The 12,755-nt window shown below is 37.1% G+C and overlaps 1 protein-coding gene across 1 annotated transcript in view; it reads right to left on the bottom strand.

Annotated features, from left to right (window-relative positions):
- Window positions 1–12,755, bottom strand: part of KMO (kynurenine 3-monooxygenase) — a 58,400-nt gene that overhangs the window by 9,054 nt on the left and 36,591 nt on the right. Inside the window, exon 10 of the mRNA XM_050770884.1 lies at window positions 12,250–12,397. Within this exon, the coding sequence (XP_050626841.1) occupies window positions 12,250–12,397 (148 nt within the window). The remainder of the gene's footprint in view (window positions 1–12,249; window positions 12,398–12,755) is intronic.

Here is a 12,755-nt window from a genome sequence, read left to right as displayed (position 1 = left end):
ACAAACCTGCACGTTGTGCACATGTACCCTCGAACTTAAAGTATAATTAAAAAAAGAAAAAATAAGTAAATAAATAAAAGAAAGATAATTTTGGATTATTTTCTTTCTTTGAGGCTAATGTTACATATTTATACATACCTAGAAAAAAAAATTTTTTACATTAAGTCTTGAATTGCTGATAGCCAAGTTTCCAAATTTTGAGCTACTGGTACATTTTTTTCTCTAACTGAACAGAATACTATATGGTCAGCCGCATATACCCAAGTTCTGGATATATGGATTCGATCAAGTCTGGATTGGAAATATTCAAAAAATAAAAATAAAAATAATGTAACAATAAAAAGAATACAAATAAAAATATAGTATAACGGTTATATACATGGCATTTGGTTATATACATGGCATTTCTATTGTATTAGGTATTGAATACGGTATAACGGTTATACACACGGCATTTCTATTGTATTAGGTGTTGGTATTATAAGTAATCTAGAGATGATTTAAAGAACATGGGACCCTTTTCTTCAACTCCAGGCAGTGCAGCTTGGGGAAAAACTCCCTTCACTTGGGGAAAGGAGAAGAAAAATATAGAGGTCTTTGTCTTACTGCTTAGGTACCATCTAAGCCACAATAAAATAAAGCACCAACTAGATTCCTGAAGTCCCTGATTCCAGGCCTTAGCTCCTGGATGGCATTTCTAGTCCCACCCTGGGCCAGAAGGGAATTTTCTTCCTTGAAGGCAATGACTGAGTCCTGGCAGGGTTCACCACCCGCTAACTAACGAGCCCTTGGGCCTTGAATAACCATCAGTGGTAGCCAGGCAGTAGTCACCGTGAGCATTAGGCAAGACACAGTACTGTGCTAGCTTCAGGTATGACCCAGCACAGTGCCAGCTGTGGTGGCCACAGGAGTGCTTGTGTCACTCCTCCCCCAACTCCAGGCAGCCCAGCATGGGGAGAAAAACTTCTTGTGGTTCAAGGAACAAAAGAGAAGAGACTGAGATACTTTGCCTAGTAACCCAAGGAATTCTCCCTTTAGGGCAATGTTTCATTTAGAAGCATCATTGTGCCTCTATGACTTGGCAAGAGTTGTAACATTCCTGGGCTTAGGGCACCTCCTAGTACTGATACAGCTGCAGTGACCACAAGCTTAGATCACAACGCTCATTCCCCTTGGAATACCTGGAAAGCTATCTCAAGAAGGACAGGCACAAACAAGCCCAGACTGTGAAGACAAAATAGACAAAATAGACACCTAACTCTTCAAAGCCCAGACATCAACAAACATCCACAAGCATCAAGAACATCCAAGGAACATGGCCTTACCAAACGAACTAAATAAGGCACCAGTGACCAGTCCTGGAGTGACAAAGATATATGACCTTTCAAAGAGATAATTCAAAATACTTGTCTTGCAGAAGTTCAACAAACGTCAAGATAATACAGAGAAGGAATTCAGAATTGTATCAGATAAATTTAACAAAGAGATTGAAATAATTTTTAAAAATCAAGTAGACATGTTGGAGCTGAAAAATTCAATTGAAAAATGCATCAGAGTCTCTCAATAGCAGAATTGACCAAACAGAAGAAAAAATTAGTGAGCTGGAAGACAGTCCATATAACAATACAGTCAGAGGGAAACAATAAGAATAAAAAAAATTAAGCATACATGTAAGATCCAGGAAATAGACTGACAAGGGCAAATCTAATATTGTTGGCCTTAAAGAGAATATGTATAGAGAGAGACATCATGGTAGAAAGTTTATTCGAAGAAATAATAATGAAAACTTCCCAAACCTAGAGAAAGATATGAATATCCAGGTACAAGAAGATCATAGAACACTAAACAGATTCAAGCCAAATAAGGCTACATCAAGGCACATATTAATGAAACTCTCAAAGGTCGAGGATGAAGAAAGGATCCTGAAAGCAACTAGTGAATATAAGCAAATAACCAAAAGGAGCTCCAATATGTCTGGCAGCAGACTTTGCAGCAGAAACCTTATAGGACAAAAGAGAACGGATTGGCATATTCAAATTGCTAAAGGAATAAAAGCTTCCAATTTAGAATATTGTATGCAGCAAAATTATTCTACAGACATGAAGGAGAAATACTTTCACAGACAAACAAAAGCTGAGAGATTTCATCAACACCAGATCCGTCTTACAAAAAATACACAAGGGAGATCTTCAATATGAAAGAAAAGGATGTTAACAAATGAGAAAAAAAATCACCTGAAGGTATCTAATTCACTGGTAATAGTAAGTATACAGACAAATACAATATACTCTTAACACTGTAACTGCAGTATGTATCTTTAGTAGAAAGACCAAAAGACACATTTATTAAAAATAATAATTACAAGAACTTTTTAGAGGTAGTATAAAAAGATAAATATAGAGACAACAAAACCTCAAAATGCCAAGGGGATGGAGTTAAAGTGTAGAGTTGTTTAGTTTTCTCTTTGTCTTTTCTTTTCTTTTCTCTTTTTTCTTTTTTTTTTCTTCTTTTCTAATCAGGGTTAAGTTGTCATCAGTTTAAAATACTTGGTTGTAAGATGTTATTTGCAAGCCTCATGGTAACCACAAAACAAAAACCTATGGTAAATGCACAAAAATAATAAGCAAAAACTTAAAACATACTACCAGAGAATATCACTTTTACACAAAGAAAAACAAGAAGGAAGGAAGGAAGAAGAGGACCAACAAAACAAGCAGAAAAGAAATAACAGTAGGGCAGTAGTCAGTCCATACCTATCATTAATAATTCTGAAACTAAATGGAAGAAATTCCCTAATCAAAATACATACAGCAGTTGAATGTGCAAAAAGATAAGACTCAACTATATTCTGCCTACAAGAAATTCACATCACCTATAAAGACACACATCAACTGAAAATAAAGGGATGGAAAAAGATATTCCAAGAAAATGGAAATCATAAAAGAGCAGGAGTTGCTATACTTATATGAGATAAAATGGATTTCAAGACAAAAACTCTAAAAACAAACAAACGAGGTCATTATATAATGACAAAAAGTTCAATTCAGTAAGAGAATATAATTGTAAATATCTATGCATCCAACATAGGAGCACCCAGATATAGAAAGCAAATATTATTAGAACTAAAGAGAGTGATAGACCCCAATACAATAATAGCTGGGTACCTCAACACCCCAGTTTCACCTTTGGACAGATCATCAAGACATAAAATAAAGAAACAGTCTATAAGAAATGGATCTAATATGTATTTACAGAACATATTATCCAAAAAAGGCAGAATACAGTTTCTTTTCCTTAGCACATGAAACGTTCTCAAAGATAGATTATATGTTAGGTCACAAAAAAAATCTCAAAAAAATTTTAAAAACTGAAATCACATCCAGTATCTTTTCTGACCACAATGAGATGAAACTATAAATAAATAACAGAGAAACTTTGTAAATTATACAAACACATGGAAATTAAAAAATATGCTCCTGATTGACCACTGGGTCAATGAAGAAATTGACCAATGAGGGAATGTAAAGATTTCTTGAAACAAATGAAAATGGAAACAGAACGTACCAAAACCTATGGGATACAGCCAAAGCAGTACTAAAGTTAAAGTGCATAGCAATAAATACCTACATCAAAAAAGAAAACCTTCAAATAAACAACCTAACAATTGTGCCCTAAAGAGCTAGAAAAGCAAGAGCAAACTGAATCCAAAATTAGTTGTAGGAAAAAAAAAAAAAAGTTTTCCCCCTAAGACAGTGAATTGGAGGCAATGTTAGCATGCCTCTCCCACTTGGAAAGATAAGATGTGGTGTAGAGATATGCAGAGATATATGTAGAGAATATGTAGAGATACACACTGTGAACTTTTTTCCAGGAGGCAACACAGGAACTTAACAGGAAAATGGAAGGAAACCATAAGACCCTTTAAAAGAAGAGGTAGGTTGCAATCTATACTATAAGCCAGGTGAAAAATTGTAAGTCCTCAAAGTGTGAGAGGGTGAGAGCCTGCCTCCAGGATATAAATCCCCACTGGGGAACCTGGCAATCCAGCCCATGGGGGAAGGCGTTAACCCTACCAAGCACTGGAACTGATTTAGTGAGCAGTGGGGAATATAAGAGCAGGAGCACCAGCTGGAAGAGACTTGCGGACATTCCCGGTCTCCAGTACAGACCAAGGGAGGTTATTGCTGATTCTACATCACTGGGAACCTCATGGAAGTCTGCAAGCTAACTCAGGCAGCAGTCACAGGTTGAGAGAAGTTCCCAACTAAAATCTGTGATATAATCTCAAGTGGGGATGAACTCCCTTGGCCGGAACTAGGGCGTGAATGGGAAGTGTACCACAGCCACGAGTGCAGAAGCTGGGTGCCCTGGATTTGTGGGTGGATTGGGAGGGGAGTGGCCTGAAAGTCACAGTTGCTGTCTCTGAGGGGAAGGCTTATGGCCTAGGACAGTTTTGAGCTCTGAGCGCAGACTTCCTGGAACTTAGCTAGCTTTTGCTAGCAGAACACTGTGGAAGTAAGGCCTGCCTTGCCAAGTGCATGGAAGCTGGGTGGAGCTTACTGCTGCCTGCTACTCCCTAAATGCTGTGCAAACTCTTCAGTGAAGCAGAGGCAGTTGTCCTCGTCCCTGAATCATTACCCTAGTGGCCAGAGAACTGTCCCCTGGCCCCCACAGGGAATGCTGCTTGTGCTGCTTGTATGGACCTGCCCAACACAACCCTGACCAGGCTTCGCCCCTCCACCTACCCTGGTAGCTTAACACAAAGCACAGACACTTTTAGGAGCTTGATTACGTGACGGGCACCTCACATAAGAAACCAGAGTACCTCCCCCAGGTAACATAAGGCAAGCAGAAATCGCACTGCCACCACCACAGCTGGTGCTCTTTTGCAAGTACCACCACCTGGCTGGAAGCCAACTGACACAGTCCATTACAGCATCTGCAGGTAGAATAACCTGCACCCAGGAAGGAGAAAATTTGTGTGTGACCTCAGCTATCACCGTGATATGGTTTGGCTGTGTCCCCACCCAAATCTCATCTTGAATTGTATCTCCTGTAATTCCCACACGTTGTGGGAGGGACCTGGTGGGAGATAATGGAATCATGGGGGCAGTTTCCCCCAGACAGTTCTTGTGGTAGTAAGTCTCATGAGAGCTGATGGTTTTATAAGGGGAAACCCCTTCCACTTGGCTCTCACTCTTCTCTTGTCTGCTACCATGTGAGAAGTACCTTTTACCCTCCACCATAATTGTGAGGCCTCCCCAGCCACATGAAACTGTGCATCCATCAAACCTCTATTTCTTTATGAATGACCCAATCTTGGGTATATCTTTATCAGCAGCATGAAAACGGATTAATACACACCATCATCTGCACCACCCTGGCTAACCAGGAAGTCCTAAGTCTGTCTACATGACCAGTTAATTACTCCTACAACCTGCATTTGAAATAGCCAACACACTAAGCCTATTTATAGCCAAGGAATCACAGAGTCTGTGTCACTCTCCTGCCACCTCCATCAGAGCTGGTACTGGTACCCACTGCTAGAAGACAGGTCACATTACTGGATCCCTTGCAGACATTCCCCACGGTGGCCTCAAGTGTGGCAGCCCCACTGTGTGGGTGGACCTAGAGGAGCAACAGTATTCACAGTAGTCTACCTCTCAGGGACTCCTAGTCCCAGGGGAAAGAGGAGTGTACCACATCAATGAAACACGCAATGGGACAAAAGAATCTGGAGAGCAGGCCTGGAGTCCCAGATCTTTCTGCTGGTGGGAAGTTTATTTCATCAGAGTCATGTTTGCAGTGCTGGGCTCAGCAAGAAAAGTCTGCAGTTCTAACCCAATAGTCAAGCAGCCCTGGTGCTCATGAAGAGTCTTGGAAAAGAGAACTTCTTTTCCTCCTCATCCACCACTGCAAACACAGTGGGGATGGGCTTCTCCCATGGAAGTTTGGTAAGGGTGTCCTACAGACAGCCATTCTGGAACACTTCAGGGTGACTGCAGCCCCACATGAGGGAGCACCCTTCAGGCTCAGGCTTGCACAAGAGGTAGAGTCACAACTCTTCTCTACGTGGAATATCAACATTTCTGCAGTGAAAAAAGGTGCCTGTCTGATCTGAATAGCCAGAACACTGGGTCAGGGATGTATCTGGGAGGTGGATCACTTTCCAGCTGGCCTGGCAGGGGAGGCCAGAAGGAAAAAGGGAGGAGAGGTGGCTCTCACCCTTTCCCCTGAAAAGACTTCAGTGTGTTTCACTGAGAGCTCCCCCAACCACCTATGTCAAGGCTGGGACCTCTGCCCACCATTTCATATTGCATTTATCCACCTGCTTTAGCCATAAATAGTTTCTGCCCAGGACACCTTCTCTACTGGCCTGAAACCTGAACTATTCAACCCAGTAAATAAAATATTGGGGAAAAAATAAATAAATAAAAAAGTGCACATCATGGAAAATGAGATGAGCTTCAAAATATCTCTACCATTCCAACCCCATAGGAGAAAGTGAACTTGTACGCACACCAAGGACATTGCTACTACAACCAGCATCTGAGAAAGCCAGTCATCAAACAAAGACTCTCCATAACCAAGGAACTCACACAGACTCTTCAACCCTGAAACAGCAAGAGCTGAATTAGGCTACAATAAACTATAACCATTAAAATCACATCCTTAAAGGGTAAAAAGGAAATTAAAGAAAAACACAGTTGAATCAAAAATAAATTTAAAAATAATTAGAAGAAATAGTCTACCCAAATTAGATGGAACCAGAAAAATAATTCCAGTAATATGACAAAACAGGGTTCTATAACAACCCCAGAAGATCACACTGGCTGTCCAGCAATAGAGCCACACCAAGATGAAATCTTTGAAATACCAGATAAAGATGTCAAAACATTATTAAGTTACTCAAGAAGATGCCAGAGAAAGGTCAAACACAACATGAAGAAATTTAAAACATTCAAAATATGAATGAAAAATTTTCTAAAGAGATAGGTATTTTACAGAAAAACCAATCAGAACTTCTAGAAATGGAAGACACACTTAAAGAATTACAAAAGGCAGTGGAGCATTTTAACAATAGACTAGACAAAGTAGAAGAAAGAATTTCAGAGCCCAAAGACAAGGCTTTTGGATTAACCCAATCAAACAAAAATAAAGAAAATATAATCAAAAGAAATGAACAAAGCCTCAAAGAAATATGGGATTATGTAAAATGGCCAAATCTGAGAATAATTGATATTCTTGAGGGAGAAGAGAAAGTAAAAAGTTTGGAAACTAATTTGAGGAAATACTTTTCTGACCCTGCTACAGATTGAGATATGCAAATCCAAGAAGCTCAAAGAAGTCCTGGGAGACTCATTACAAAAAGAACATTCCCAAGGCGTATAGTTATCAAGTTATCTAAAGTCAACATGAAGGAAATAATTCTAAGAGCAGTGAGGCAAAAGCAACAGGTAACTTTTAAAGGAAAACTAACAGCAGACTTCTCAGCAGAAATCTTACGAGTCAGCAAGGATTGGGGTCCTGCCTTCAGCCTCCTTAAACAGAATAACTGTCACCCAAGAATTTTATATCCAGCAAAACTTAGTTTCATAAACGAAGGAGAGATAAAGTCATTTTCAGACAAATGCTGAAGGAGTCTTTTACTACCTAATGAGCCATACAAGAAATGCTAAAAGGAGCTCTAAATCTTGAAACAAAAGGTTGATATGCACCAGTATAGAAACTCTTGAAAGTATAAAACTCACAGAGTCTATAAAACATAACACAATGAAGAAAACAAAGTATCTAGGTAACAATTAACATGATGACTGAAACAGCACCTCACATCTCAATACTAATGCTGAACATAAATGCTCTAAATGCTCCTCTTAAAAAATACAGATTGTAAGAATGGATAAAAACATAAGAAACCAAGTGTCTAATGTCTTCAAGAGACTCACCTAACACATAAGGATTCATACAAACTCAAGGTAGAGGGGTGTAAAAAGATATTCCATGCAAATAGAAACTGAAAGCAAGGAGGAGTAGCTATTATATCAGATAAAACAGACTTTAAAACAACAGTTAAAAAAAAAAGACAAAGAAGGCCATTACATAATGATAAAAGGATTGATCCCACAAGTAGATATTACAATCCTGAATTTATATACACCTAACACTGGAGCTCCTAAATTTATAAAACAATTACTACCCAATCTAAGAAATTAGATAGAAATTAACACAGTAATAGTGGGGACTTTAAAACTACATTGAGACAGAAGTCTCAATGATCTGTCTAAGTGCTGTCAATGGATTAAACCACACTCTAGAAAATATAGATCTAACAAATATTTACAGAACATTCTATCCAAGAACTGCAGAATGTACGTTCTTCTCATCAGCACATGGAACATTCTTCAAGATAAACCATATGATAGGTCATTAAACAAGTATCAGTAAATTTTTAAAAATCAAAATCATATCCAGTTATCTTCTCAGCCCACAGTGGAAAATTAAACTCAAGATTAATTCCAAAAGGAAATCTCTAAACTATACAAATACATGGAAATTAAACAATCTTCTCCTGAATGATTTTGAGGTTAACAATGAAATCAAGATGGAAATTTAAAAATCCTTCAAAATGAATGATAATAGTGACACAACATACCAAAACCTCTGGGTTACAGCAAAAACAATGCTAAGAGGAAAGTTTATAGCATTAAATGCCTACATAAAAACGTTCAAAAAATCACAAATTGACATCATTATGTCACACCTCAAGGAACTAGAAAAACAAGAACAAACTAAACCCAAAGTCAGCAGAAGAAAAGAAATAACAAAGATCAGAGGAGAACCAAATGAATTTGAAACAAAAAAATACAAAAGATCAACAAGACAAAAAGTTGACTATTTGAAAAAAGACTCAAAATCCATAGAACATTAGCTAGTTTAACCAAGAAGGTATAAGAGAAGATTCAAACAAGCTCAATTAGAAATGAAACTGGAGACGTTACAACGGACACCACAAAAATACAAAAGATCTTTTGAGACTACTAGGAACACCTTTTTGCACACATACTAGAAAACCTAGAGAAAAAGGCTAAATTTCTGGACATGTACAAAACTTCTAGATTAAATAAGGAAGAAATAGAAACCCTGAAAGGACCAATAACTAGCAGTGAGATTGAATCAGTAATCAAAACAATTGTCAACAAAAAATAAAAGCCCAGAAGGACTCCCAGTTGCATTTTACCAGATATTCAAAGAGTTGGCACCAATCCTACTGAAACTATTCCAAAAGATTGAGACAGAGGGAATTCTCCCTAACTCATTCTATGAAGTCAGTATCACCCCGATACCAAAACCTGGAAAGGACATAACAAAGAAAGAAAACTACCAACCAACATGTCTGAAGAACATCAGTGCAAAATCAAAACAGTGCAAAAGACAAAAACCATATGATCATTTCAATTGATGCTGAAAATGCATTCTGTAGAATTCAACATCCCTTCAGGATAAAAATTCTCAAAAAACTGGGTATAGAAGGAATATATCTCAACATGATAAAAGCTGTATATGACAACCCCACAGCTAGTATCATACGAAATGAGGAAAAACAGAAAATCTTTCCTTTCCTCTAAAATATGGAACAAGACAAGGATGACCATTTTCACCATTTTTATGCAACGTAGTACTGAAAGTCCTAGCCAGAGCATTTAGACAAGAGAAAGAAATAAGGAACATCCAAATTGGAAAAGAAGAAGTCAAATTATCCTAGTTTGCAGAAAATATGACCTTATGTTTACAAAAACCTAAAGACTCCACCAAAAACACTATTAGAACTGATAAACAAATTTAGTAAAGTTACAGGATACAAAATCAACATACAAAAATAAATAGCAATTCTATATGCCAAGAGCAAACAATCTGAAAAAGAAACCAACAAGGTAATCCCATTTACAATAGTTACAAATAAAATAAGATACCCAGGAATTAACCAGGGAAGTGAAAGATCTCTACAATGAAAACTATAAAACATTGATGAAAGAAATTGAAGAGGACACAAAAAAATGGAAAGATATTCCATGCTCATGGATTGGAAGGATCAATATTGTTAAAATGTCCATATTACCCAAGGCAATCTACAGACTTAATGCAATACCTATAAAAATAGCAATGTCATTCTTCACAGAAATAGAAAGTATAATCCTAAAATTTATATGAAATCACAAAAGACACAGAATAGCCAAAGCCATCCTGAGCAAAAAGAACAAAACTGGAGGCATCACATTACCTGATTTCAAATTATGCTACAATACTAAAGTAACCAAAACATCATGGTATTGGCATAAAGACAGACACATTGACCAGTGGAACAGAATAGAGAACCCAGTAATATATCCACATTCAATTTTAGCAAAGGTGCCAAGAACATACATTGGGGAAAAGTCAGTCTCTTCAATAAATGGTGCTGAGAAAACTAGATAACCACATGCAGAAGAATGAAACTAGACCCCTATCTTTCACCATATACAAAAATAAAATGAAAGTGGATTAAAGACAAATCTAAGACTGGAAACTGTGAAACTAATAGAGGAAAACATTGAAGAAACAGTCCGAGACAGTGGTCTGGGCAAAGATTTTCTAAGTAAGATCTCAAAAACACAGGCAGCCAAAGAATAAAACAGACACATAGACCTTTGGAACAGAATAGAGAAATCAGAAATAAATAGGACGAATGGGATCATATCAAGCTAAAAAATATTTCTGCAAAGCAAAAGAAACAATCAACAAAGTAAAGAGACAACCCACAGAACAAAGTAAAATATTTGCAAACTACCCATCCGACAAGGGATTAATAATCAGAATATATAAGAAGCTCAAATAACTCAGTCAGAAAATAATGAATAATCCAATTTAAAAATGGGCATAATATTTGAGTAGGCATTTCTCAAAAGAAGACATATAAATGGCCAGTGGGTATATGAAAAATTGCTAAACTTCACTAATTATCAGTGAAATGCAAATCAAATCTACAATGAAATATTATCTCACTTCTGTTATAATGGTTTTGATCTGAAAGACAAGTGACAACAAATGCTGGTGAAAATGTGGACAAACGAGAACTCTCATTTGGTGGGAATATAAATTAGTACAACCACTATGGAGAACAGCATGGAGGTTCCTCAACAAACTAAAGATAAAACTACCATATATGGCAGCAATCCCACTGCTGGGTAAATATCCAAAAAGAAGGAGCATCAGTAAGATAAAGAGATATCTGCACTCCCATGTTTATTGCAGCACTATTCACAATAGCAAAGATATGGAATCAACCTAAGTGTCCATCAATGAATGAATGGATAAAGAAAATGTAGTACGTATTCACAAGGGAATATTATTCAGCTATAAAAAAAAGAATGAAATACCATCACTTGCAACAACATGGATGGAACCGGAAGATGTTAGTGAAATAAACCAGGCACATAAAGAAAATTATCACATTATTTTTTACTCATATGAGGGAGCTAAAAACAACTAAACTAATGGAGATAGAATGATGCTCCCCAGAGACTGGGAATGGTAGTAGGGTGGAAGTATAAAGTGGAGATAGTTAATGGATACAAAAATAGTTAGATAGAATGAATAAGATCTAGTATTTGGCATCATAATAGGGTGAATGTGGTTAACAATAATTTATTGTATATTTCAAAATAACTAAAAGAGAGGAATTGGGGTGTTTCTAATACAAATAAATGACAAATGCTTGAGGTGACAGATACCCCAATTACCCTGATATGGTCATATACATTGTACGCCTGAATCAAAATATTGCATGTATCACATAAATATATAAAACTAGTATATATCCATAATAATTAAAAATTAAAAACATTAGAAGTAAAAATGCATACGGGAGATTCTCTGTAGATTATATGCAAAAACTCTACCATTTTACACCAGGGACCTGAGCATCCATGGATTTTTGTATCCCCGGGGTCCTGGAGCTGATCCCTTGGTGATACCAATGGATGAGTGCATTATGCTTTCTGCTTTTTTCTACTATGGATTACTGGATTGAGTAATCCAAATTCTGATTAGAGTTGGTGATCAATCTAGCTACACAGCTGGTATGATTGCTGAATTGACTGTGCTTTCAGGGATTATGTGGGGATAGTCTTAGACATGTTTTTTATTTAAGACTTGTTAGCTGAGACTGACCCAGAAATATTTCAGGGACTTACCTAGGGAAAAAGAACTTACCGCATTCATTCCTTGCCCAAAAAACGGCACTATAGCATGAGCTGCATCCCCCAGCAGTACACAGTGAGATTGAAAGTGAAAAGAAGAGCACTTTACAGATATCATGGGCTGGGCAGGCAACAGGAAGAAATCTTGCACCAGGAGTTTCCTTCAAAGGAAAATAATCCAAATGTAAAGACATCAAATCAGGTATTAAATCCTGCTAAATTCTTTCAGATTTACTAAATTAACTATCACGAAGTTTTGTTGAAAAATACACAAGAATGCCAACAAGAAAACAGAAAAGGGAAAAAATGAAGTCTTCCAGTCCTAAAATTCCATTATTCTAATTACCTTCTTGGTCTGCAACAACGTTCATCACATTAAAAATAAGAGTTTGGCTGCATTTGAATAATTTAAATATTTCTGTATCATATGTTATTAAAACTTTATTATCATGCACATGGGCCATGAGATTTTCAAATACAGCAGTGTATTTTAGGTTTCCATAAAAAAATTGAGCAAAT

The sequence above is a fragment of the Macaca thibetana genome, chromosome 1, assembly GCF_024542745.1.
Source record: "Macaca thibetana thibetana isolate TM-01 chromosome 1, ASM2454274v1, whole genome shotgun sequence".
Lineage (NCBI taxonomy): Eukaryota > Metazoa > Chordata > Mammalia > Primates > Cercopithecidae > Macaca > Macaca thibetana.
Note: the sequence above shows the minus strand (reverse complement) of the source record. Positions and strands in the feature narration are given on the sequence as shown.